This window comes from Abramis brama, assembly GCF_963993115.1.
Source record: "Abramis brama genome assembly, chromosome: 17".
In the NCBI taxonomy this organism is placed as follows: Eukaryota; Metazoa; Chordata; class Actinopteri; order Cypriniformes; family Leuciscidae; genus Abramis; species Abramis brama.
The window spans coordinates 30361708-30386107 of record NC_139979.1 but is presented as its reverse complement, the minus strand read 5'-3'; the positions used below and the strand labels follow the sequence as shown (position 1 = coordinate 30386107).

Genomic DNA, 24400 nt, shown 5'->3' with positions numbered 1-24400 from the left:
GTCTTCTACTGTTGACTCTACTGGCTCACCATCACCAGGCTTCCAACTTTGTTCTGACCGATCCCAGTGCTTCAAGAAAAACCCTTCAGCTCTTAGGATCTCCTTAACACCTTCGGCTATTTTTTCCAGATTTTTCTGATTATTGTGGGAAGTTAGAATATCATCTACGTATCTATCCTCTCCAATAACTTTGCACTCCTCAAGAACTTTGTCAGTTTTGCAGTTTCCCGCTAACTGTGCAATGCACCCGATGTTAACTCTGGTGATTGCATATTCTCCTATTCACTCTGAAAGTCTCTCCACAGAAACCTATGTAAATGCATTTCTCTCTCCTCTAGCCTTACAGAGTTATACATCTTCCTGATATCTCCTAGGACAGCATAAACTCCTCTCCTAAACCTTAGAAGGACAGCTCTGATCGGATTAAGAACATCTGGGCCCTTCAGAAGAAGATCATTCATACTAACTCCTTTAAATTTCTGACTGCTGTTCCATACCATGCACACTGGAGTAGGAAGTAGGAGTAGGAGTAGGAGTAGGAATTTCTTTCAGCATTATGTTCAGTAATAAACAAACTGTTTCTTGCAACAAGTCTATTATTTTGTACTTTTAACTGCTTTACTCTGCTCTCAAAGTCCTTCTTCTCTGTTGAAGGAATCCATTGCTCCCAGCTAAATAGAGTTTTGACTCTATTCCACCCCTCACAGATTGCAGAATGGAGGTATTGCAGAGGACCTTAGCACGGTTCCAGGTTCATTGCAAGCTGCCTGTTTTCAGCTTCCTACGACTGGCAGGTCTTCTCACAGCGGCCTCATCAGTTATCCAGCCAGGATAACTTTGTCTGTTCCAACACTGGTTGATAGCCAGACGTCTTTCACCGATTCACAATCATCGCACACTGGTTCGGGTCATGACCAGCTGTGTTGCCTCTCTGAGACTCTGGAGGGGGGATACATTTCTTCAAAGAGGTGTACCAATTGAGCCGCCTCCAGAACGCAGGGAGGTAGTAACCACAGACACTGGTATACGGGGCAGTTGGGACCCACAGTTGGGGGCATCTCATATCAGCATCCTGGTGCTGTGGGCAGTACTCTTCACCCTGAGACATTTCAGGCAGGAACTCTCAGGGGGACAGATTCTGGTAAGGATAGACAATACCACAGTGGTATTTTTAAACAACCACCAGTTAGGCACGAGGTCCCTACCCTGTATCCATTTGACAAAAGTGCTTCTATTGTGGGCAAACAAGCACTTCCTGTTAGTCAGAGCACACATTCCAAGTTGATGCAACAGTGTGGACTAACTAGCCCATACGGGGCCGAAGTATGGAGGATTTATGGAACAGCAGCCTCTTTGCCCGTTGTGGTTCTCGGTGCAAGAGGAAAAAGGTTCGCTAGGCCAGGATGGTCTGGCCACGAATGACCATCAGCCAGAAGGGTCAGCGAGTTACACGCTGTCTCAGTCTGCAGTGTCTTAGGTGAGGGCAAGAGAGCAATTAGGTTACACTTTGGCCGAACCCAGCTTTCCAGCCCAAGGTATTGTGAGCTCAGTTCACACATCAGCCTATTCAGCTGGCGGTATTTAGGAAGAAGGACAAGGCTTTCCAAGCAGCCCTATGCATTGAGGCAGTATGTGGTAAGGACTGCCTCATGTCGTACCACAGAACAGCTATTCGTCTGTTTTGGGCCCGGTAGAAGAGGTGCACCCTTGTCAATACAAAGACTCACTCACTGGGTGATGGACACTATTGTTGAGGCATATCGTTCGACAGGCCCTACAATGGTTGCTCATTTGATTCGGGTGGTGGCCCCTTCTTGGGCTGTATTGCGTGCTGTGCCCCTTTCGGAGATATGATACAAGGTTTTATAGGCTTAATGTGGCTCCTATTCCTTTGATTAGCTCCAATGTGCTGCCAGATAGCGTTTAAGATATCATATCCTGTGACACCAATGTGACTTGGCTTGATCTTCCACCATGTACTGACCATCTCTGGTGGTCTGGAACAGTGAAGTAGAACGGTGGTTACTGGCGGAACCGTGGTTATATGAATAGTGAAAGACCGCCAGAATCTCTGGTCACTTAGATCGAAAATGACTAGGAGATCGACCATGATGTAGTTAGAACTGATATCGCTTCCGACACGTCATTGGTTAAAGTCACGTGTGACTGAATTAATACGAGATTCTTGATGTGATGAGCGAGACACAACTCCTTCCACCATGACAGTCTCTGGTGGTCTTCCACTATTCAAAGAACCACGATTATGCCAGTAGCCAGCGTATTACAAAGTCACATTTTAAATAACATTAGCTGGCTTTTTTTTTTTTTAGTTCCAAATGGTTTATGTATAATTTAATCTCATTTATCAAATGTAAAAAATTGGTTTGCAGAGTGCCCACTTATTTTTATGTATATGGTATTTTCCTAATACAATAAATAATTGTATAATATATTGTTCTTTACTTTTCAAAATGTAATTCTGAAAATAATCAAATCTAATACACTGATTTCTATCATACATCATACCATAATACCCTAATATAAGTTTATAAATCCTTCCAAAATAATCTTGAGTAAATATAATAATTAAACAAATGCAACATTGTATCTTTTTCCAGTCCGCAAAATTCACTAGTATATTATATTTTCTGCTTAAATCTTTAATTGGAAAAATTCTATGTAGTATTTTTATGACACTCCTATTCATTTTGTTATTTAAACTATGTTTTCTTACAATAGATATTACTAAATAAATAAATAAATCTTGCAAGAAAAAGGACAGAACAAAGAGCATTTATTATAACCTTTATTGCTACATTGGTGATTTAAAACATCGACATTTTCAATATAAATATTCCCACACAAATCATCAATCCACTGAATTCCCCTGTAATTAATCAAGATATAGTACTAATGATGCTTCATGTCCCTCTCCTCTCTCAGAGGCTGTCTATTCAGGAAGTCCCACCTCTGTTGAACGGGGACAGCAGCAGCCGTTCTCAGCAACAGCAGCGGCCGTCCCAGTCTGACGTTCTCTCCCAGTCTCTCATTGGCCTTTCACCCAGCAACACGTCTCAGCAGAATGGAAATGCCCACTCCAGTTCTTCCACTAGCCTTACCCACTCCCAGCCAGCAGTGAGCGTGGCCGGGTTACAGTCTTCTCTCTCGGTTAGCCACACCTCCACATCCTCCCATGGTTCCCTGCAGGGCCTGACTCCACCCCTAACGGCCCCCCACAGCCCTCCGCTCCCCCACAGCGCCCCTATGTCCCGCGCACTCACACCTGTCCTGTCCACAGCCCATCACGCAGTGTCCAGCTCTCCCACTGCTCTTAATGTGCTGAAGGGGCCAGAGCTCTACGCCACATCCACACTGCCACTGCCGAGGAGACAGACGAGCGACGCTCGGACGGGATTTTTGGGTGCGTCTGATTTTGTTTTTGCCATTTTTGAGTCATTAATGTCCGGGTCATATTTCAGCCGAAAAATCAAAAGATAAAAATAAGAAGCTATATTTTTACTTTAGGGAATGAAATCTGTTTGAGGAGCTTTGAAATATTTTCTTGACACCTAACCCTCCCTGTTTACTGTAACATGAACAGTAATATAAATAATCAGGATATTTTTAATAATTTAAAAATGATAAATAACTACAGCAAAAAGTGCCATTATGATTTTTTACAGATGTACTTTTCAATTTAAGTAATATAAACATATTTTTATTGCATTACAGGAAAAAGAATTTAATTGTCATTAAAATGTCAAAATCCAAAAAGAAGGTTTAAAAAAAATTAGGCTTGATTTTCTTGATTTTGTCAAATATAATTTTATTTTTTAGGTAAAATATTATGGAAGTTTTTTTTACTGTTTTCCTGATATTATTATAGTCAGAAATGTTTAAAATGTCCACATTTTTGTTTACAGCATCATAATAATGTCTGTCTGTTCTTAATTCTGATGTTTCATTTAAGCAGTTTATTTTTAAAAAGCACCCTAGCATCCATTCAGAGCACTCTAGTAACTGCCCAGCAACACCCTAGCAACCATACAGAACACCCTGGAAATTGTCCAGCAGCCACCTAACAACCATCCAGAACACTCAGAACATCCTAACAGCTGCCCAGTAATATCCAAGCACCCTCATAGCAACCATTCAAAACACCATAGTAACCATCCAGAACACCTTAGCAACACCCTAACAACCATCCAGAACATCCTAACAGCTGCCCAGTAACACCCAAGCACCCACTTAGCAACCATTCAAAACACCATAGTAACCACCCAGAACACCCTAGCATCCGCCTAGCAACACAACCAGCCAGAACATCCTCCTAACTGCATAGCAACACCCTGGCTACCACCCAGAATTTCCAGGAATCTTAGACTTAAAAACTTCAAAGCTTTTAAAACTACTTGATAAACTGCTTTCTCAAGCCAACAAGTTTGTCTTGATGATCCTTTTAATCTAGTTTAATTTAGAACAATCCTTTCTATCACAATCTCACAATTGTATTAAACGCATCCTCTTCCAATGGTTGTGGTTCTCCAGGCTGCACTCTTCCCCGTGTGCTGCCTCTCTGTGGGCCGTCCCGTGTGGAGGCTCTGTTCCCTCACTCCACAGACTCCTCAGAAGGAGAGAGGGGAGGAGCTTCATGCCTGCTGTCCTTCCTGCCCGGAGACACTCTTTCCCTGCTGATCAGTGAACCCAGAGACGGCTGGCACTACGGCCAGAACGAGCGAACTGGACGGTATCTGACCATAAATCATCAGTTAACAAAACAAGACAAGGGCAATAAAACATTATGTGTGCTTATTTATGGTGCAGGACTAAATAACTATTTATGTTTGTCATTCTATCAGCAATATGGCCTGTTCTTAAAACATGGCCACTTTATAATGAGGACTTGGTATAAACAGAGCCCGTCTACGGAGAGCCTGCCCACTCCCTATTTAGTCCTATTGTACCGAATTTTGGTTGTAGTTCCACCAGAGTTCCACTGGGGGCGATCGCCCATGAGTGCAAAATGAATGGGAGTCTATGGGGCTAGACGGCTAAATTTGTCTCTTTCACCCGATTGCCGTTGAGAAATCTCAGATTTGATTGTAGGTTTTGCAAGTTCAACATGGGTTATAGGTCGAAAGTTGAATGACCGAGTACTTATGTCCTTTCGATTTCTTACAGGTTGAGTTGTTGTTGCCCATAACACGCTAGCATTCTGCTAATGAACACTGATTGGTCAGTGAAGGACTGATTACGACCAGAGATACCGCTTGATGGCATCGTGGCATCCGAAGCGGGAACAGAAACAAACAAAACAAAAACTCATCTAGCACATGTATTTACCTGTGTCAGCTGTGTTGTCGATGCCTCGAGAGAAACGAAACTGCAGAGCGCGAAAGCACCAGAGTGAGTGAAGGATTGCCGTTAAGCAGTATCTCTGGTCGTACGATGTGTACGACGTCATTGACACTTTAAAAGACTTTTTAAAGCAAATAAGTGACTCTAAAAAATCTAACACCCAGCAATGTGTAATTTCTTTGCATCTCCTTTCGAATACAACATTCAAATTACTAGACAAAAAATTATATCCTGAGAAAAATGGATTTTGAGGGGTATAGTGCCATAGACCTCCATTCATTCTGCACTCGTCCTGTGAGCGCCTCATGTAGAGCGAGAGTGGAACTGCAACCAGTTCAGAAGCCGGAAGTTTACTGAGAGTGAAACTTCTCGCCTTATTAGACATTCTCTGGTATAAACCAAGAATAACTTGAGTGCATTTCATTTCAATTGGTGTGAAGTGAACATCATTTTCCTTAATCAGCAATAATGTTCAGTCTTTCCTTTTCTTTTAGTACAAACAGGCCTTTAACTCTTTCCACGCAAGCGTTTTTTTATTTATTTAAAAGTTGCCAGCCACCGCCAGCATTTTTGATCATTTTCTCAAAATTTTCATGGCCCCCATAATATTTTGTTATCTGAACATGCAATATATCAAATATCAAAATAAAGAACAGAGCCTCTGCTTTTAAACAAAAAACCTGTTTTATTCCAGCTTCATACATCCTTTTTTTATCAACACTTGAATGTGGGTAAGCTTCATAAAAAAGCAGCATTTTGAGCAAAAAGCTGAGAAAATCGTGTTTTTGTCAAAGACTACATCCAGATTAGATTCAGAACGATGATCGAAACACAGATGGAGTAGATCGAGTCCATCAACACCCCTAAAGCTTCACAGTCCTCTAGCTCGTCCTGGTCATTTCATTCAGTAACGTCAGGCAGTTTTGATTTATATGCTGTTTAATGTTGATGATCGTGTTATTTTACATATGCATCTGCTTACATATGCTATCACTTGATTCTGCTTCTTCTTCACATGCTTTTTGATCTGGAGATTCAGTACTCTTTCAGAAGATGTGTAATAGTGCCCCCTACCGTATAACAGTGAAAACGGGGAAAGCCAGAAATTTTCGTCAACGGCAGGGAAGCGTTATCTCTTAAATGGCGGAAATTTCCTTCAGTGGCGGGAAAGAGTTAAAAACAAGCTTATGAGAGCTACTGTATAGTTATGCCTGAACGAATCCATCTCAGAAGTCTCAAGGTATTCAGATGCTCATTGTTATGTATGCTAATGATCTAAACTCTCCTTCATAGAAAAGGCTGGTTTCCTGTCTCCTACACACAGACTTATCCAAACACCCCCGGACAAGATGTCAGGTCAGTATGGAAAACAAAACCCCAAACATGTTAAAATAATCAGCCGATTTAAATAAAATGTTGTTGATGCATTCTCTGTTTTTCTCTTTCCTTCCTCCAGCCCTCCTCCCCTGTCGAAGGTGAACAGCACCAGCATGGGGCAGCTGGACAGGCTTCCTCCCGCTGGTCAGCTACAGCAGGTCTCTCCGGATTCAGAGGACGAGAGGAGTGTCTTATCTCAGCGGGTCAGCACCTTCAGGCCACGACCCTACAGCATGATGAACCCCGAAACCAGCAGGATGAGCCCACGACTGCGCCTGAAGGACAGGGTCAGAAAACACACCATCATCATGACTGTCTCTTCTGACTGTAGTACTACATAAGGCAAGACACTGCATGCGAATAGGGTAAAACATTATTAGTAATAGTTATCACTATACACTAATCACAGTGCATTAAGACATTTTTTTCATATTACCAGCTTTCTGAAATGTTATGCTTATATGTGACTCTGGACCACAAAACCAGTCATAAGTCGCACGGGTATATTTGTGGCTATAGCCAACAAAACATTGTATGGGTCAAAATTATCGATTTTTCTTTTATGCCAAAAATCATTAGGATGTTAATGACCAAGATAATGATCATTATTATCTTATCCTATCAATAACAAAATTGATAGGAATAATTTTAAAGTCCCCCTGTGTTGAAAATCAAGTTTTTAATGTTGTTTATATGTCTGTGTGGTGTTTTTAATATGCTTTAAGACAAAATTCATAAGTTGACACCATTGATGAGTATTTTCTGCTTAAAACTGCAGTGAATCAAAGACAGTCTCAAAAACACGGTTTGAAATCGCTGGTGTTTCTGACGTCACAAACCAATCAGATCAACGTGTGATCGTCAGTGAGTGGATCTCTGAGCTGGTGCGAGTGAGTGGAGGCGGGGATAATTTGCATATTCATAGCATTGCATACTAAATGAGGCAAGGGTGTAGAGTTACAATCAACCTATTTTAAGGCATGAACAAAAAAAAAAAAAACGTTGAAATATATAATTTTGGTGATCAAAGATGAGTTTTAAGGAATACAGTTATTGACCACAGGGGGACTTTAAGGCAAGACACTACAAGCAAAACCCTTGTTTTTCATGCACTGGTCAATTTTGAGATTTTGGGGCTATTTTGCTTCCATAACTTGTCTTCTTTGAGACTACTGGAAAGAAAACATCCATATTAACATTTAAAGTTACACTAAGTAACTTTTTTGTTCAGAATTAATTTACACATTTAAATAATGAGTCAAGACATCATTAATCCTTTTTCCAAAACGTGTTGTAGAGCTGACGGGATGGTTTTCACAGGGAAAATGCGTACATGCGCCACTCGCCCGTGTGTCTCGTCATATCCGGAAATAAAGAAAAGTTGCTCCGGCTACTTTGACGTGTGTCTGGTGTGGGAGTGGCAGAGGTTAGTCTCACAACGAGTGAGAAAGGTTGACATGGAGTAGCTAAATCTCAAACCTACGGGGAACAGAGGAGTGTCTGCGAGAAGGACCTTGCTGCAGCCAGCGCGCGACAGAGCTCGTAATCAAACAAGAATCAACATGGGCTTGGCTTTTCAGAGATGGTGCATATTTAAATAGGTAATGCCTCATTTGCATATATGTGACCCTGGACCACAAAACCAGTGTTATGGGTATTTTTATTTTTGAGATGTATACACCATCTGAAAGCTGAATAAATAAGCTTTCCATTGATGTATGGTTTGTTAGAATAGGATAATATTTGGCAGAGATACAACTATTTGAACATCTGGAATCTGAGGGTGCAAAAAAATCTAAATATTGAGAAGTTTTGAGAATATTTCGCTGCATCCACTCACAAAAATACATTTTTGATATATTTAAGGTAGGAAATTTACAAAATATCTTCATGGATCATTATCTTTACTTCATCATCGTTATCCTATCTTATACCTAAAATAGGTTGAGTTGTAACTCTACACCCTTGCCTCATTTAGTATGCAGTGCTATGAATATGCAAATTATCCCCGCCTCCACTCACTCGCACCAGCTCAGAGATCCACTCATTGACGATCACACGTTGATCTGATTGGTTTGTGATGTCAGAAACACCAGCGATCAGATGTTTCAAACCGTGTTTTTGAGACTGTCTTTGGTTCACTGCAGTTTTAAGGAGAAAATACTCAGCAATGCTGTCGACTTATGAATTTACACATGGTTTGTCTTAAAGCACATTAAAAACACCACATAGACATGTAAACAGCATTAAAACTTTTTTTTTCAACACAGTATACACTATACACTATATTAAGATTATTATCAATTTTGTTATTGTAGATGTAGATGTTCTCATTTTTTCTCTGTCTTACTAAATCATGCTAGGATTTAGAGTATATTGGAATATATTCCACTGACACAGTTTTCATGTTCCTCAGATGTCCAGTGATTTCACCTCTCCACCTCCATCACCCACCAGGTACAGCTAGTCACCTCTGTTTCGAAGAGCATGTTAAGACGCTTCATGTCTGATGGCTTAGTTGATTTAAACTTTGCCTCTTCACAGGATCAATCCCTTCGCCCATATTCGACTCAGGAAGACGGTGACCAATGATCGCTCCGCCCCAGTAATAGAGTAGAGCCTTTGATTGACAACCACAGATGCTGACTGGAATAAGGTCACTAATGCTTAATGCGGAATGCACTAAGGCTTTGAACCTTTGATATGCAAATTTTGATTTACACTTTTGCCAACAGAAACACATTTAGACAGTAACCAATAGGATTAAAGCGCAGATACATGATCAATTAGCATTCAGTACATCAAATGTATGTTATATATGTATTACATTATCAGATAATGAAATATTTCAAGGGTTTTTTATGTATTTCGCATGAGTGCACATGGAATAGAGAGGGGAAAATCTGACCTATAACATTTGAATTCATATTATGGACGACAGTGTTTTAAAAGCAAGGCTATTGCTCCTACATGTCTATATGTGTGCGTTACAATGCGGCAGCACATTAGTTTAGGACAGCGATTAACTTGCGTGTACAATAAGCTGTTTAAAACCTGCATTCACTCGATCAATATTGAGCATCTAGATGCTCTGTTATCAAACATATCTTGTGGAGCGCTCTCAGAGTATGCATTTATTTTAGTCATTTTAACTGCTAGAAACTGAGCGTAAAAGTAGACTTCAAAGATTTCTTATCCTGTTGCCCCCTCTATAGGCCATGATCAAGCTTAAAGCAATAGTTGACTTAAAAATGAAAATTCTGTCATCATTTACTCACCCTCAAGTTATTTCAAACCTGTATGAACACAAAGGAAGATATTTTGAAGAATGAGGGTAATCAAACAGTTGATGGACTGCATTGACTTACATAGTAGGAAAAAAATACTATGGAAGTAAATGGGGTCCATCAACTCTCTGGTTACCCTCATTCTTCAAAATATCTTCTTTTGTGTTCAGCAGAAGAAAGAAACTCATACAGGTTTGAAATAACTTGAGGGTGAGTAAATGATGACAGAATTTTCATTTTTAAGTCAACTATTGCTTTAAAGCGTCATGGCAGAGCATCAAAGTCGACTAGTCTGTGCAACCCTTAATATATATAAAGTAATAGTTCATCTAAATGTAAATTCTGTCATTGTTTACTCACTGCCATGTCATTCCACATATGCTGTATTTGTTTTTTCTTCTGTTGAGCACTGAAGAATTTTTTTTTACAAAGAGAATTTTCTGTACAATACTGATACACACATGATATAAGATACTTTCTCAGAAAAAAAAAATTATTACAACTTTTGAAGTTTTCATTAAATAAAGACAAGGCATCCTGGAACTTTCTAGGAGAAGTAGGTATGCAGGCTGTTGGTGTCAAAAGGAAGGAATAAATCGAATGGACAATGGAGTATAATTACAGAAGGGCTTTGAAAGAGTTGGAAAGGATTTTGGAAGAGCGTTGTGTTTGTGAAAGTCTGCTGTGAAGATGTTCTCAGCTCTCGTCTCTTGTCTCAAGTATTTTTTTAAACCCCAAATCTCCCAAACTAAAGCTTGTAGTCATGAGTTTCAGCAGATTCTAGGTGAGGGATGTGAAGGCTGTGTGCAGAGAGGAGATCTGAAGATGTGAAAGAAAGGTCTGGAAAGTGTAGACGTGTTGGAGGATGTGACTGTGGTGAAGTGCTGTTGAATTTAAAAATAAAAGACATGAAACACTCTCTGTTACACTTTTTAAGGTGACGTAGTGACATTGTAATTACTCGTATTATTAATTAACTACATGTACTTCCTATAGAGTTATGGTTAGGGTTTGGTTTAGGGTTAGTGACTTATGATTATGCAGAATTTACTGGTACATGTGTAATTACGTCACTTTAAAATAAAGTGTTACTCTTTCTTCCCCATGTTTTTGCCATAATTTTGGGACAGAGGAGATGTCTATGTCCATTGGTTTAAAACGAACCTAAAAATATATGATTCAGTTACTTGTGAATTTGTGTTTTAAGTAAATTGTTTCTGAACAGATGTTGGTCAGGGTAGCGCAATATTATATTTTTGACAGGAATGAAAGCGAGGCTGTAAAATTACAGTGTGTTGAATGGATTGTACTGTTGTTTAACAGCATACATCGTTCAGCTGATGAAACGTCTTTCTGAAGACAAAAACTCCACAACTTTTAATGTGAGTTGTGGAAATCACGTGATCCAGGACGTTTAAAGCATTGTGCCATTGTAAAGACTGTACGTCTATCCCTCACAGCCTCGTTTTCATCCGCGTTAAATTCAATACGGCATCTAACCTGACTAAGGTCTGTTGTCTTAAAAGATTGTACACTGAAACCAATATAACTGATGCTAACTTTGTTCATAAACATTATAATTTTTTTTCTCCACTCCAGGGTGTTTGTTCTGATGCCTTCTTTTATTAACTTTTTCTATTATAAGGATATCTTAAATTGAATAATGCAAAAAAAAGGTTAATCTCCAACCTTATATATGTAAATATAACTGTCTACTGTAACACAGTGAGGTCCAAAAGTCTGAGAATATTGAAATATGTAAAACATATGTTCTCTTAATGCATCAGCATAACAATTTCAGTAAGATTAATTGAAAAATGATTAGTTTTAATATTTGATGCATCTCTGCATGATTTGAGACAAAGAAGAAGATCTGACCGTCTGAGTCACATGATCAGTGACACTCGTTTACGCTTGATTAGAGATCTACAAATAGTGCACAATCTGGAATGCCATGTTCATTTCTCATTCATTGAAATCCTAGGATGTATTTCTGAGTTAAAATGAAAAGCATCTCAGACTCAGTGTTGGGGAAAGTTACTTTTAATAGTAATGTGTTACAGTAAAGTAAAAGTAAAGGTACTTTTGCATTACTTTTCACACCTGGACTGGGCTTGCTTGTTTTTTAATAACAAAAAAAGTTATATTTTTGGCAAATGTAAAGGCCCTTTCACGCCTCAGGCTCAAGGAAATGTGGATTACTTGAGTTACTTATTTGAAAAAGTAACTCATATTTTATTGTAAAAGTAACGCATTACTTTACTAGTAATCTGATAATGTAACTCAACGCGTTATCCCACACTGCTCAGACTTTTGGACTCCACTGCATGTTAGCCTGTATTAGTTTGTCATTTTAATTTCCGAACTGATGTAATCGCGGCTGAGCAGGTTTGATCCCTGCTGACATTGTACTTTTATTAAATATCCCAGAGACTCCTGCGACTGAACACTGGCATTTAAAGCAGGACATTGCTGTACAAGTCAGTCTGGATGCTTTGCTGTACTATTTTGATTATTATTTTATGCGTATGTGTTATGAAGCCACCTGACAGACACATGACTACTTGCCCTAGATGTTTCTGGCTCAGGATTCAGTCTCTATGGATCAGTCATATATTTTGGACTCTTGAATGTTTTAACATCATGATAACTCTATAGACTTTTGTTTTTTAAATGTACTTCAATAAACAAAGTTAATCTCTGTTGTTTTAGGTGTCAATCTCTATATACTAACAATGATGCTATAAAAAGCCAATAAGCATTTCAAAACTGTAGCATTATACCAGATATGGCAAGTCTATTTTGTAAAGGCTAAAATATCAATAAAAAAACAACAAGATAATTAAATAAAGAGCTTTTATTCATCTAGTGAGACAGAAGTAAAGGAGGGTTTGGATTCAGGATTGTACAGGATTCTGAAGGGCTTTTCACAGGTTTTTTAGCCAATCCAGGCTTCTCCCCTGCGGGTCACAAGGGTGCGCTGGGACGTCTGGCATGTTCCCATCGTCTCGAACCGGGACTGAAGAGAGTCAAACATGATTAAAAAGATCAAACTAACAGGTAACCTAGCTGACTGCATATGCATGAGCTTAAGCTTTTCAACACAGATGACTGACAATCATCTACAATATATATTTAACATGCAACAAATGTTATTGCTAAATAAATGTGGATTCCTAAAGAAGTGGAAGAGATGTCCTCTTCTTCTCATTTCTTTCATAATAACCAAATAACAACATTACTTTGTTGTTTACAGTATCTGAAATATATTAAAACGCCCCTCTAATTGAAGAAACACCCACATAGAACTGACCTGAACTATTTAGACATTGTGTAGAAGAATAACATACCTGGATAATTAAACGGAACAGCTTTGTTCATCATTCCTGTGTACTTTGTTAAAGGGCTCACAGCCGGCAGAATACAAGCTGAGTGAAAAAAATATAAAAAAAATAAATAATAATATATATATATATATATATATATGCTAGATTCATAAAGCAGGAAGATGAACACTGATAATGCGCTCATGTGCATTAATGGCACACTCACCCAGCAGTCCGAGTCCACAGGAAACTGTAATCACAGGCTCTTTATTCCAAGCATTCTTCAAAAACCTGCCAACTAAAGAAAGAAAGAGTAAATGCACAGATCTGCCATAGCAGACACAACCGGGTGAAACGGCGTGCTTATTTGGTTGTGCTGTTTAATGTCATTTGATTACAGTGCTTGACTTGACATGGCACAGTAATGACATTATATGATAATACTGTGGTATTACTGTGGTATTCATTACAGGTTAAACACTTGGAATAATAATGCTTTTTTAGGTTTTTTGAAAGAAGTCTCTTCTGGTCAAGGCTGCAGTATTTGATCAAAAACAGTAATATTGTGCATTACAATGTTTTAAGGACTGTTAGAAACTGTGATACACCGCCTTTTTTTTAAAAGGCAATTGATACTTTTATTCAGCAAATAGATCAAAAGTGACAGTAAAGACATTAATGTCACAAAATATTTATTTTTTAAATAACTGCTGTACTTTGAGCTTTCTATTCCTTAAAGAATCCTGAAAAATAAAATGTATCACGGTTTCCACAAAAATATGAAGCAGCACAGCTGTTAAATTGTAATATTTCACAGTATTATTGTTATACAGTATTATTATTATTATTGTATTATTATATTGTATTATTATCAAATAAATCCAGCCTTGGAGAGACTTCTTTCAAAAACATTTAAAAATTATTGTTAGACCTATAAAAAACATGAATTATTCCAAACTTTTGACCAGTAGTGTAAATACAACAGACAGTAGTGCTGAATTATGGCAATATATTTTGAGAATACAGTGATATCGAAAACAAACAAATAAACAAAAAAATGTTTTGTCATGTTTCTAAAGGAGTCATAGGTGCACAACAAATATAAGTTCTCATACGATATAAATCATAAATTCATGTTTAAAACACAGCAAAGAAAACCACAGCTAGTATGAGACCAAGGTCATTCTCGTGTTCGCACATTACACATTAATTGTTTTTTACTACACGAATATTTTATATACCTCTCCTCAACTCCCTATTGATTCTGTTATTGTACAACACGATCGAACTGAACTATAATAAAACATGTCATGTTTCAAGCGGCTAACACGCAAAATGTACTTACTGCCCGCCATGTTTGCTTCTGTAGTCCTCCTGTGCTTCAGGCATCATGGGAAATGTAGTTTAATAAAAAAAATGTTGGTGACGCATTCGCTCTGGATTGGCTCAACGGTCAATTACGTGTTTAAAACGCGTCTTATGTTAGATCGCATTGTTTTGAGAGCTGTAATGTAGCTAAAAATGAAGGTTTTTAGTTTTATTTTATTATATAACATAGACTAATAGATGATTTGGTTGGATGCATCGATTAAATTATATGTAGACGGAACGGATGAGGAGTACAAAATATACCTTCAGTATTTACAATAATCGGACATCATGTGCGGCTCTTTATAACATCACTAACTAAAGGTGAGTACAGAGCTGAATCTAACCCAATCAGTAAAACTGCTAAAACTAACAGTTTTTAATAATGCAAATTACATTAGCTTATTCACAAGCATATCATAGGCTACTGCTGAACAGAAACGACCCATGTGAGGTCATAGAAAAGCATGCTTAGATTATGCTTGGTCAGTAATATTGTTTCCAACATTATCTGTAATGTAACTGTCCAAACTGAATATTGGGTGAGAAGGTGCACTCATGATGAATGCACTATGCATCTGTTGATGTAAGACAAATGATCGTTGTGTTTGTTCCTGTGCTTTAGATGATGGAGGATTTCTCAGGTCTGGCTTTACCTCCACTGTTTGGGGGTCACATCCTGGAAGCGGAGCTGGAGACGGGTGGAGTGGAGCTGGGCCCCAGCGGCAGTGAGCTCCTGGAGGATGATGGGGCCCCTGCCGGCCCCGCACAGGACGGGGAAGACGAGAGGAGAGAGCTGGACAAAAGCAAGTATCAAGCTCTCAGCAAGAGGTGCAAAGAGATTGAACAGGTGAACCGCTTTTGCATTTGCCCTAAACGGTGGTGTAGAGCAGGGGTTTCAAACTGGGGGCCGGGGAAAAGACTAGAGAACAACTGTAAATAAATAAATTAGATTCAAATAAATAAATGAATGAACATTCATATATATATATATATATATATATATATATATATATATATATATATACACAGTGTGAATATTCATATATATTTTATTGATTTTATTTTATTATTATTTATTTAATATTTTGGGTATTTGTCTTACAGAAATAAAATCTCTCCAATAATAATAATAAGATTAAAAATAAATAAGTAAATAAATTAGATTAAAATACATTTAAAATATGTGATTAAAATAAAAATTGTAGTATAGATTAAATTAATCAAAATGTTTATTTATTTATCTTAATATAAATAAACAAAAATTGATTCAAATAAATAATACATTTAACTGGACATTACTATGTGGAGTAGGTGTGTATATATACCGTAGTTATGTAACTTAATAGAAAATAATTTTCGATTTTTAATATTCTTTAATAATAGATAGATGCCTTTACATTTTTTGTATTATGTATTTAATATTTCTATATATTTAATATTTATATTAATATTTTGCTTAAGGAAATACAATCTCTCCAAATATTCAAATAAAGAATAAGTTTAAAATAAGTAAATAAATAAATAAATTGGATTAAAATAAGTTTTAAAAAATGTGATTAAAATAAAAATAGTAGTTTTCTATTAATCAAAAAGTAAACAAAAATAGATAAATACATAATACATGTAACAGTAAAATCAATGTCTAAATAGGGTGTTTATAATAGATAGATGCCTGTGATGTTTCAGGATGGGGTCCCTCACACGGGGATGATCATATTTGGGGGTCCGTGGCATCTAAAAGATTAAAAACCCAACTATACGACTTTCTTTTTCTATGGGGAACACAAAAGGTAAGTTTAGAAATTGTGCTCAGGATATTATAGAAATTCACCTTTTGTGTTCCAATTGTGTTCTAATTTTGTGTACAAAATTAAATAATGTGTCACAGATTTGCAACGATGTGAATGTGTGTAAATGGTAATGGATTTCTAAGTTTGGGCTCATCTATACATTTAAGTGAAAGGCTTCTTGACTAAAAGTCCTATGAACACGTTCTCAGGTAAATGAGAAGATTTTGGGACGCCTTCACCAGGTCCAAAGACTGACACGCCGACTGAGGAAGGAAAGAAGGTACATGCACTTTGTTTTAGAAAGAAACACTAGTGATGGTTATTTTAAACGTTATCACTCCTGAGTTTGCCATGAGTATGGTGTTGAAGGATAAATAAAAGCAGTGGCTAAGAGTGAGTCCGGAGGGGATATTTGTTTTTAATTACCCCACACATTCGATTAAAACATCAAAATATGAGTTTAAATAATCATAATCAGTTTTAAATATTTGGTTTGTTCTCTCTTGTTTTTGCAAGTTCATAATTTCTTTGTATGACAGCCTGGCTGGCCAAAAATGATGTTGCACAATTTGGCATGTTTCATTGCGTTATCACAAATAAAACAATCGACTACAATAAGCTTACAAAATCTTAATATTTGAATAAAGGATGAAGATGTCAATTTTTTTCTAGACCGGACATCAATTTTGCTCACTTCTGTAAATAAAAAAAAATACCAGTGCATATTATTAAAAGCATAAATGGAATAATAATAATGGCTAAGGTTGCTACTAACGCTATTTCTTTTTGCAATTGGTCAATTAATCGAATGATTTTCTGCCATGATTTGTTTTTTTTGTTTGTTTTTTTACGTTTTATTAAAACATTTCTTCATGAAAATTCTTCACAAATAAAAAATTCCCAACATAAAAAATAAAGTGGCAAGAATTAAAAGGCATTCATCACTAACATCCATGAGTCCAATATAAATTCAGCCCAACAATGGCTATAGTGCTGATTATATCCACAAATGTATTTGTATTATTTATTTAAAGGGGTCCTAATATGCTTTTCCACTTTTTCAACGTTAGTGTGTAATGTTGCTGTTTGAGCAACGCGTTTTTTCCAGATCTTATGTCACAGTGTTCCTCATTTAAATAATCGGGAATCCGCAGGAAGTGGACGAGGCCTGGTTGAGCTGCTGCTATGTCAAAGAGAGACCGTTTTTCCACTCCTTTTCCAAAACTCATTTGTTTGACCTTCCCAAGGCTGATGAACTTTAGTTTTTTCGACAAATATCACAATTAAATAGTGGATAACATCATATCTATAATTTAGGCCTATAAGAAAATTGCCTAAAACAATCATACCACTCTGAAACGTCCTGCGAAATCCGTTCTGCGCTGTCGTCTTGTTCGTTATCATTGTCTGAATCGAGCTCTAATTGATTTGAAATGATGCCATCGTTAAAATTTACACTAGAGAAGAGCTCTCAGTTATGGAGGGGCGGGACATTTCCCGAACACGCGCTGTCAATCACAACACAATGGGCCAGCTGACCAATCACAGCACATTTCAAATTTCAGAAGGAGGGGCTTCATCGAAATCAATGTTCGAGCCAGACTGGGGAGAGAGGTGCTGTAATAGTGTGAAATATAATGTGTTTTTTGAACAATCAAGCATGAAAATATAGTCTAGTACACCCCAAAAACAAAATCAAGACTTTGTAAAAGGGCATGATAGGATCCCCTTTATATTTTAAGGAAAAAAATCTCTCCTAACGAATGCTGTAAAGAGAACCCTCTCACTTGGTAGTGTCTTAATATTACAATATAACATAGTCATAACACAGCGTAACATCTGCTCATGTGTGCCCAGGTTTCTGATGAAGACTCTGGACTCGTATGGAGATGATTACAGGACGGCACAGCTCACCATCCCACTCGAGGTGAGGAACAAAAACTGCTTTAACATGAAGCTGTGTTCAAACCCAATGCGGATTCGGCTTTTAAATCAGATTTATTTGAAAGTAATTCAACTCTATTTGTTGTAACTACACTAAACACACTTGATGTGTTGAAACAGGATGAAGGAAAGGCTTTAGATCCCGCTCTCGCCGGTGATGAAGACGGCTCTTCTCCAGCGTTTGCTCTTCAGTCCGCAGGTGGACCCAAGAGAAAGAGGCATCGTGTTCCCAAGGACAGAGAGAGAGACGCACAGGTATAAAGACCAGGCCATGATCTTTTTAAAGAATATAATCCTGGGACAGATTACAGTTTGAGTCGGTAAGAAAGAAGTCTCTTCTGCTCACCAAGGCTGCATTTATTTGATTCAAAAATACAGTAAAAACAGTAATATTGTGAAATATTATTACTACCGTATATACCCGACTATAAGACGACCCTGAATATAAGACGACCCCCCCATTTTCCAGACTTATTTTTGGGACAAAAAGAGATTTTTGTGGAAAAAATCTGGTTTTCAATAGAAAATAATTTAATTTGAAAATTGCAGTGATAATTCATTCTCTCTCTTCCAGCACGCGCGCGCACCTTTCTCTCTCTCTCCCTCTCGCTCTGCGTCTCTCTCTCTCTCTCTCTGCGTCTCATGCGCGCACCTCTCTCTCTCTCTCTCTCGCTCGCTCTGCATCTCGCGCGCACACCTCTCTCTCGCGCGCGCTCGCTCGCTTGCTCTGCATCTCGCGCGGATTAACTTTTGTGCATTATCTTTTATGCAGATTAACATATTGGAAGGAAAAGCTGGTTTTGTCTTAATGGGTCGCGTTTCAGTCACTATTTCATATTAATTCCGTTGTTCTTTCTCCCTTTCACCCCGTGATTTTGTTTATATCGCGAATATAAGACGACCCCACATTTTTCAGCCTATTTTTAGGAAAAAAACCTCGTCTTATATTCGGGTATATACGGTATTTAAAATAGCTGTTTTCTATGTGAATATATTTTAAAATGTAATTAATTTCTGTGATCAAAGCTAAATTTTCAGCATCATTACTCCAGTCTTCAGTGTCACATGATCCTTCAGAAATTATTCTAATTCTTATAATTAATGTTGGAAACAGTTTGTTGTGCTTCATATTTTTTTCACAAAAAAAGTAGAAATCATGATTCATTTAATGTTTCACCAATTCTTTAATGAATATGAAGTTCAAAAGAACATTTATATTATATGAAATGGAATTTTTTTGTAACATTATAAATGTCTTTACTGTCACTTTTGATCAATTTATTAAATGTCACTTTAGAAAGGGGACGTACATCTCCAATAACTCATCACACCTTCCTGAAGACACGTGATTTGAGGAGTCACTCGAACACAAACTCTGCAGAACCACGACCTCAACTATGATCAGCTTGCCTTAGCAAACACCATTATAGTGACATTATTAAGATGCGTGGTGTGTTTTTCCCCACAGATGGAGTCGGAGACGCCGGTCATTACTGAGGGTCCGTTCACCGGATTCCCCAGTCCCAGTTCCCTCTCTCACTGATCCCAGAGCAGAACCTCCACACTTACAGGAAATCACTCAACTGGTTTTTTTTTTGGTGCTGAATGGGAAATGTTTTATTTTTTTATAAGTAAATTAGTGTAGAGCATTTTTATGTAAGCTTATTTCTGCCACAGGATTAAAAGAAATATTATTGCAACTTTTTTCCTAGCAATTCTGAGTGGAATTCAGAGTTTATTTCCTACAATTCTGACTTTTTTTCCCCTCTGAATTGTGATATACAAACATGGAATTGCAAGTCATAAATTGTGAGATTATGCAAGAAAAAAAAGTCAGAACGGTGAGCTATAAATTTACAAATATAAAAGGTAATTGTAACCTTTTAATCTCCTAATTCTGATTTTTTTTGCTCACAGTTCCACATTTATAACTCACAAAAAATCTTAATTTCTGAGTTTATATCTCACAAACCAAACTTTTTTTCCCTCAGAATTGTGAGATACAAAATTGGAATTGTGAGTCAAAGTCCAAACTGTGAGATATAAAACTAAACGTCAGAACTGTGAATTATTACCCAGAAACAAGCTTCCATACATTTGATCTCAATCCTTGACGTTGATCTTTTGTAATGATGAAGACATTGTGACAAAGATGGTTTTTTTAACGGTTTAATAAACAGAGCTGCAGCTTTTGACACAAAATGAACTTCACATGGATACAAATGAAGGAGACACACACACACACACACCAGCTGTCGCTCAGTCTATCTGTGTTTGCCGTATCTGTTGAACCGGCGGTACAGAAAGCTGATCCTCTTGTCCAGGATGTGCTTGTCCTCCGTCATCATCCGGTCTCCGACCATCCGCTTCTTCCTGATGAGACGCTGAAGCTCTATTCCCCTGAAGCCTCGGAGCCACACGGGCCCTCTGATCAGGTCTTTAGGGTGGGCTTTAAAATCACCTGCAGTCAAACACAGTCAGCGTTACACCACTGTCTGTGGAAACAATACAGCAGTTCCCTGTACAAATGCTGGTCCAAAAGTAGAAAGACAAATAGTGTAAAATAAGATTAAAGGGGTCCTGACATGGATCTTTTAAAATTATTTGGCAACACTTTACTATAAGGTTTATTAGTTAGCTACCTTAGTTAACAAGAACTTTATTTACCCCCGAGTCGTATGGATTACTTTTACGATGGATTGATGCGCTTTTTGGAGCTTCCAAAACTCAGGCTCTATTCACTCCCATTATAAAGCTCGGAAAAGCAGGACATTTTTTAATATAACTCCGATTGTGTTTGGCTGAAAGAAGAGGGTCATATACACCTAGGATGGCTTGAACGTGAGTCAATTATGGGATAATTTTCATTTTTGGGTGAACTATCCCTTTAAGTGACTGAACGCCAGTGGGCGGGGCCTATGGTGTGACAATGTATAACTATTCCTCAATGTCTTGCTCTGGAGGATTTCATATGCAAATACATTTCACAGTATTCGTCACAGATCCCCCAATATCAAAACGAGTTGTTTTTGAAGCCTGATTAAATAAATGCAGTGTTTATAATAAGGAGGATGTTTTAAGTTCTGAAACTTGCAGGATGCTTTATTGGTATAAAAACCTTCAGGCCTGTATGTCAAATAATCAAGGCAAATTTAATTTCTCATGTCGTGACCCATTTAAACTAAAATAAATACATTGAATAAAATGAAACATTAAGATAAATAAATCAATACATCCAAATACATATATCAACATTACAGCACAGTAATATAGTGAGTAGAAAAGATTTAATGTTACAATAGAAACACTTTTTTACACATTTATAATATTCATTTTCACAGTATAAATTTGGTCTCCATACATGAGAATTAGCTGCCTTTTAAATTTAAGGATGGAGTCCCTCATACGAGGATGATCATATTTGGGGATCTGTGGCATCTGAAGGATTGAAAACCCCTGGCCTATACAATCCAGCCTAGGACGGGGCGGTTTACATAGAAGAATTAGAAAATGGTTATTTGAACATTGTGATGATTTTAATGCAATATTTGTCCATGTGTTATGTTTTCCATCCTGGTTGACCAGTTTTGGGTTCAATCCTTCACAACTGAGTTAAAAAAGATAAGACAAATATTTTAATCACGTCTCAGATTTAAACCTTGATATCTAAATGAGACCCATTAGAATACAATGATTTATTTGCATCATTCCTAGTTTACAGAACTTCTTGTGTGGCATTTTACACTCTTATTAAGAAGGTAAATATTAAATAATTGTGAATAAATAATCTGTAAATATATATATATATATATATATATATATATTATTTTTTTTTTATTATTATTTTTGCTGTGCATTGTTATTTTGGTGCATGCATTTAATAATAAAAAAAAAGTGTTATTTTAAAAAATATATATATTGTATTACAAATTTTATCTAATCAATTTGAGAGCAACTACTAAGACATTAAGATACACACTGAATATTGGCGAAATGGTGAAAGTGAGTTCTAGTGTTCCTACACCACATTTTTACAGTAGTTCATGAATACTGGATGAGGATTTATAAAACCAATTTTAAAATGACTGAAATTTACTAAGGACCACAACACATTTCTTATAGAAATACAAAGATGAACACCATTTAATAAATAGCAATGAATTAAGGGTTAACTGTATATGTGTAAATAAGTCACTCACCCAATATCCCAATGTTGTCATAGACTCCAAACATGCTTCTCTTCTCCGTCCATCGATCCACCTCTTTCAGTTTGGGAATGGCGTGCATTCGTATTCTAGCACAAGTGCCTGTGTGACACAGGACATGCATCATGTTACTCATATTAAACAAGAGGACAATATGCACAATCAATCAGATTTAATAATGAAAGCAGAATCCACACACACACCTGTGCTGAAGTGTCTCGCGCAGAAAGTCCCCACGCGACTCAACAGTCCTCCAAACACAGACATGCTGTAAAAACATTTACAACGCAGATTTACTCTAAAGCATTACATCTATATCAATGATAGTGTGATAAATGTGTTCCTGAAGCTCTTCTAATCATGACCTTCAGTCGAGAGCACAGTGACATTAGATCCTGTCGCGTGCTCAACTCAATCTGTCTTTAAACGCGCCTTACCTTCAGAGAATCCGCGTTGGAAGATAGAAAGTGTTTCAAACCACAGTTGGATGCTGCTAAATACTTTAAAACTTAGGAAATCCTCCAGGTAAATCTAGCGCTACCGGTGTGTTATCCATGTGTACACACTACCACAGCAGCCATTTAACGTCTTTCATAATAAAAGTCCAATTTTTTATGAAGAATATTTTTGTTTGTTGTTTATGATAATCACCACAGACGTAAGTAATGAGTTTGATTGTATGTAAATTCGACTTTCTATAATATTTTTCAACCTCCACAAGCAAGTGTTTGAAAATATATAACCTCTGTCATTCTTCAACGGTGACAAATGAGTTTGTTTTCTTTTAATAAAATGTATTGCTATGCATTTAAAATGAGTTTAATATTCTATATCCATTAAAATTGAAGCTTAATAACATTTAGATTTTTAAATAATTTGAATCAAACACTGGTGAAACAACCCTAAATGTCGATGGTGTTATTTGAAGTACAATTTTGGTTTGTTCTAAAATGAGCAGGGATATGCAACTTTAGGTAATAATTAATAAATACATAAATTACTTTAAGGTTTCATTGATCATTTAAATTTCATTTTTCAAAAAAAGAAAAGAAAAAGGCCCCTATTTTTGCCAAAGAAATATATATATATATTAATGTATATAAAAAAGGCAGGAAAAATGGTCTGTGCTACCTTTATGGTCTTTATTCTAAAATATTAAAACCAATTTACAGTCTAAAAAACATTAAATGTAAGATTAAATGGCTCTGAAGGAAAGAAATTTCAGATACGTTTTGAAGTACCACCACAGACATAATGTTGCATAAAAGGTTATAAATTAAATAAATAGGTTTAAATTACAGTGACGCATTGCTGCCACATACATATTTTTTCCACTCAATTATGTCGTAATAATGAGATCTTATGTCGTTAAAACGACATATTTTCTCGTAATAACAAGATCTTATGTCATTAAAATGACATCTTTTTCTTGTAATAAAGAGATGCTATGTCCTTACAACGACATATTTTCTTGGCCTTATAAGGACATGTGTAGTAGTCATGTACAAAATATGCCTTTATCCACATAAATTTCTGCTATTCCAGTCACATATTAATTTACAGACTGAAATTTCTGCATATTATCTACTCCCAACATAATATCCACTGGAAGGACCATCTCCTGCCCGAATAACACCTTAGACGTTGTAAACCCAGTGCTTGCCTGCACACTACTACGATAGGCCATCATCACATATGGCAGCAATCTATCCCTGTTCATCTGGTTTTCATCCACAAACAAT

At 37.0% G+C, this 24400-nt stretch overlaps 4 protein-coding genes across 6 annotated transcripts in view; 2 read left to right on the top strand and 2 right to left on the bottom strand.

The window, feature by feature from the left end:
- LOC311067764 (BAR/IMD domain-containing adapter protein 2) overlaps positions 1-12723 on the top strand; it is a 35400-nt gene extending 22677 nt beyond the window's left edge. Inside the window, exons 10-15 of one of the 3 annotated variants that reach the window (XR_014603283.1) lie at positions 2944-3421; positions 4549-4747; positions 6652-6714; positions 6815-7100; positions 9152-9192; positions 9280-12723. Coding sequence is in view for 2 of the 3 variants with exons in the window: in XM_084089837.1 (XP_083945963.1) it covers positions 2944-3421; positions 4549-4747; positions 6652-6714; positions 6815-7022; positions 9152-9192; positions 9280-9352 (1062 nt within the window). In the remaining variant the exon portion in view is untranslated. The remainder of the gene's footprint in view (positions 1-2943; positions 3422-4548; positions 4748-6651; positions 6715-6814; positions 7101-9151; positions 9193-9279) is intronic. The other 2 variants (XM_084089838.1, XM_084089837.1) reach the window with 2 other exon arrangements.
- A 138-nt stretch (positions 12724-12861) lies between these two features.
- On the bottom strand, positions 12862-14733 carry ndufa3 (NADH:ubiquinone oxidoreductase subunit A3). The gene is made up of 4 exons (XM_084089836.1): positions 14694-14733; positions 13575-13646; positions 13373-13450; positions 12862-13041 (listed from the first exon to the last, which is right to left on the bottom strand). Exons 1-4 carry the CDS (start codon positions 14701-14703, stop codon positions 12950-12952), a joined length of 252 nt encoding a protein of 83 aa, XP_083945962.1. The 5' UTR covers positions 14704-14733; the 3' UTR covers positions 12862-12949.
- A 39-nt stretch (positions 14734-14772) lies between these two features.
- On the top strand, positions 14773-20168 carry tfpt (TCF3 (E2A) fusion partner). Its single transcript, XM_084088735.1, has 6 exons — positions 14773-15040; positions 15342-15566; positions 16719-16789; positions 18367-18436; positions 18574-18708; positions 19922-20168. Exons 2-6 carry the CDS (start codon positions 15342-15344, stop codon positions 19994-19996), a joined length of 576 nt encoding a protein of 191 aa, XP_083944861.1. The 5' UTR covers positions 14773-15040; the 3' UTR covers positions 19997-20168.
- A 424-nt stretch (positions 20169-20592) lies between these two features.
- Positions 20593-23241, bottom strand: mrpl51 (mitochondrial ribosomal protein L51). The gene is made up of 4 exons (XM_084088736.1): positions 23096-23241; positions 22862-22926; positions 22653-22760; positions 20593-20914 (listed from the first exon to the last, which is right to left on the bottom strand). The coding sequence occupies exons 2-4, from the start codon at positions 22923-22925 to the stop codon at positions 20718-20720; spliced, it is 369 nt and encodes a 122-aa protein (XP_083944862.1). The 5' UTR covers position 22926; positions 23096-23241; the 3' UTR covers positions 20593-20717.
- Between the last annotated feature and the right edge of the window lie 1159 nt (positions 23242-24400).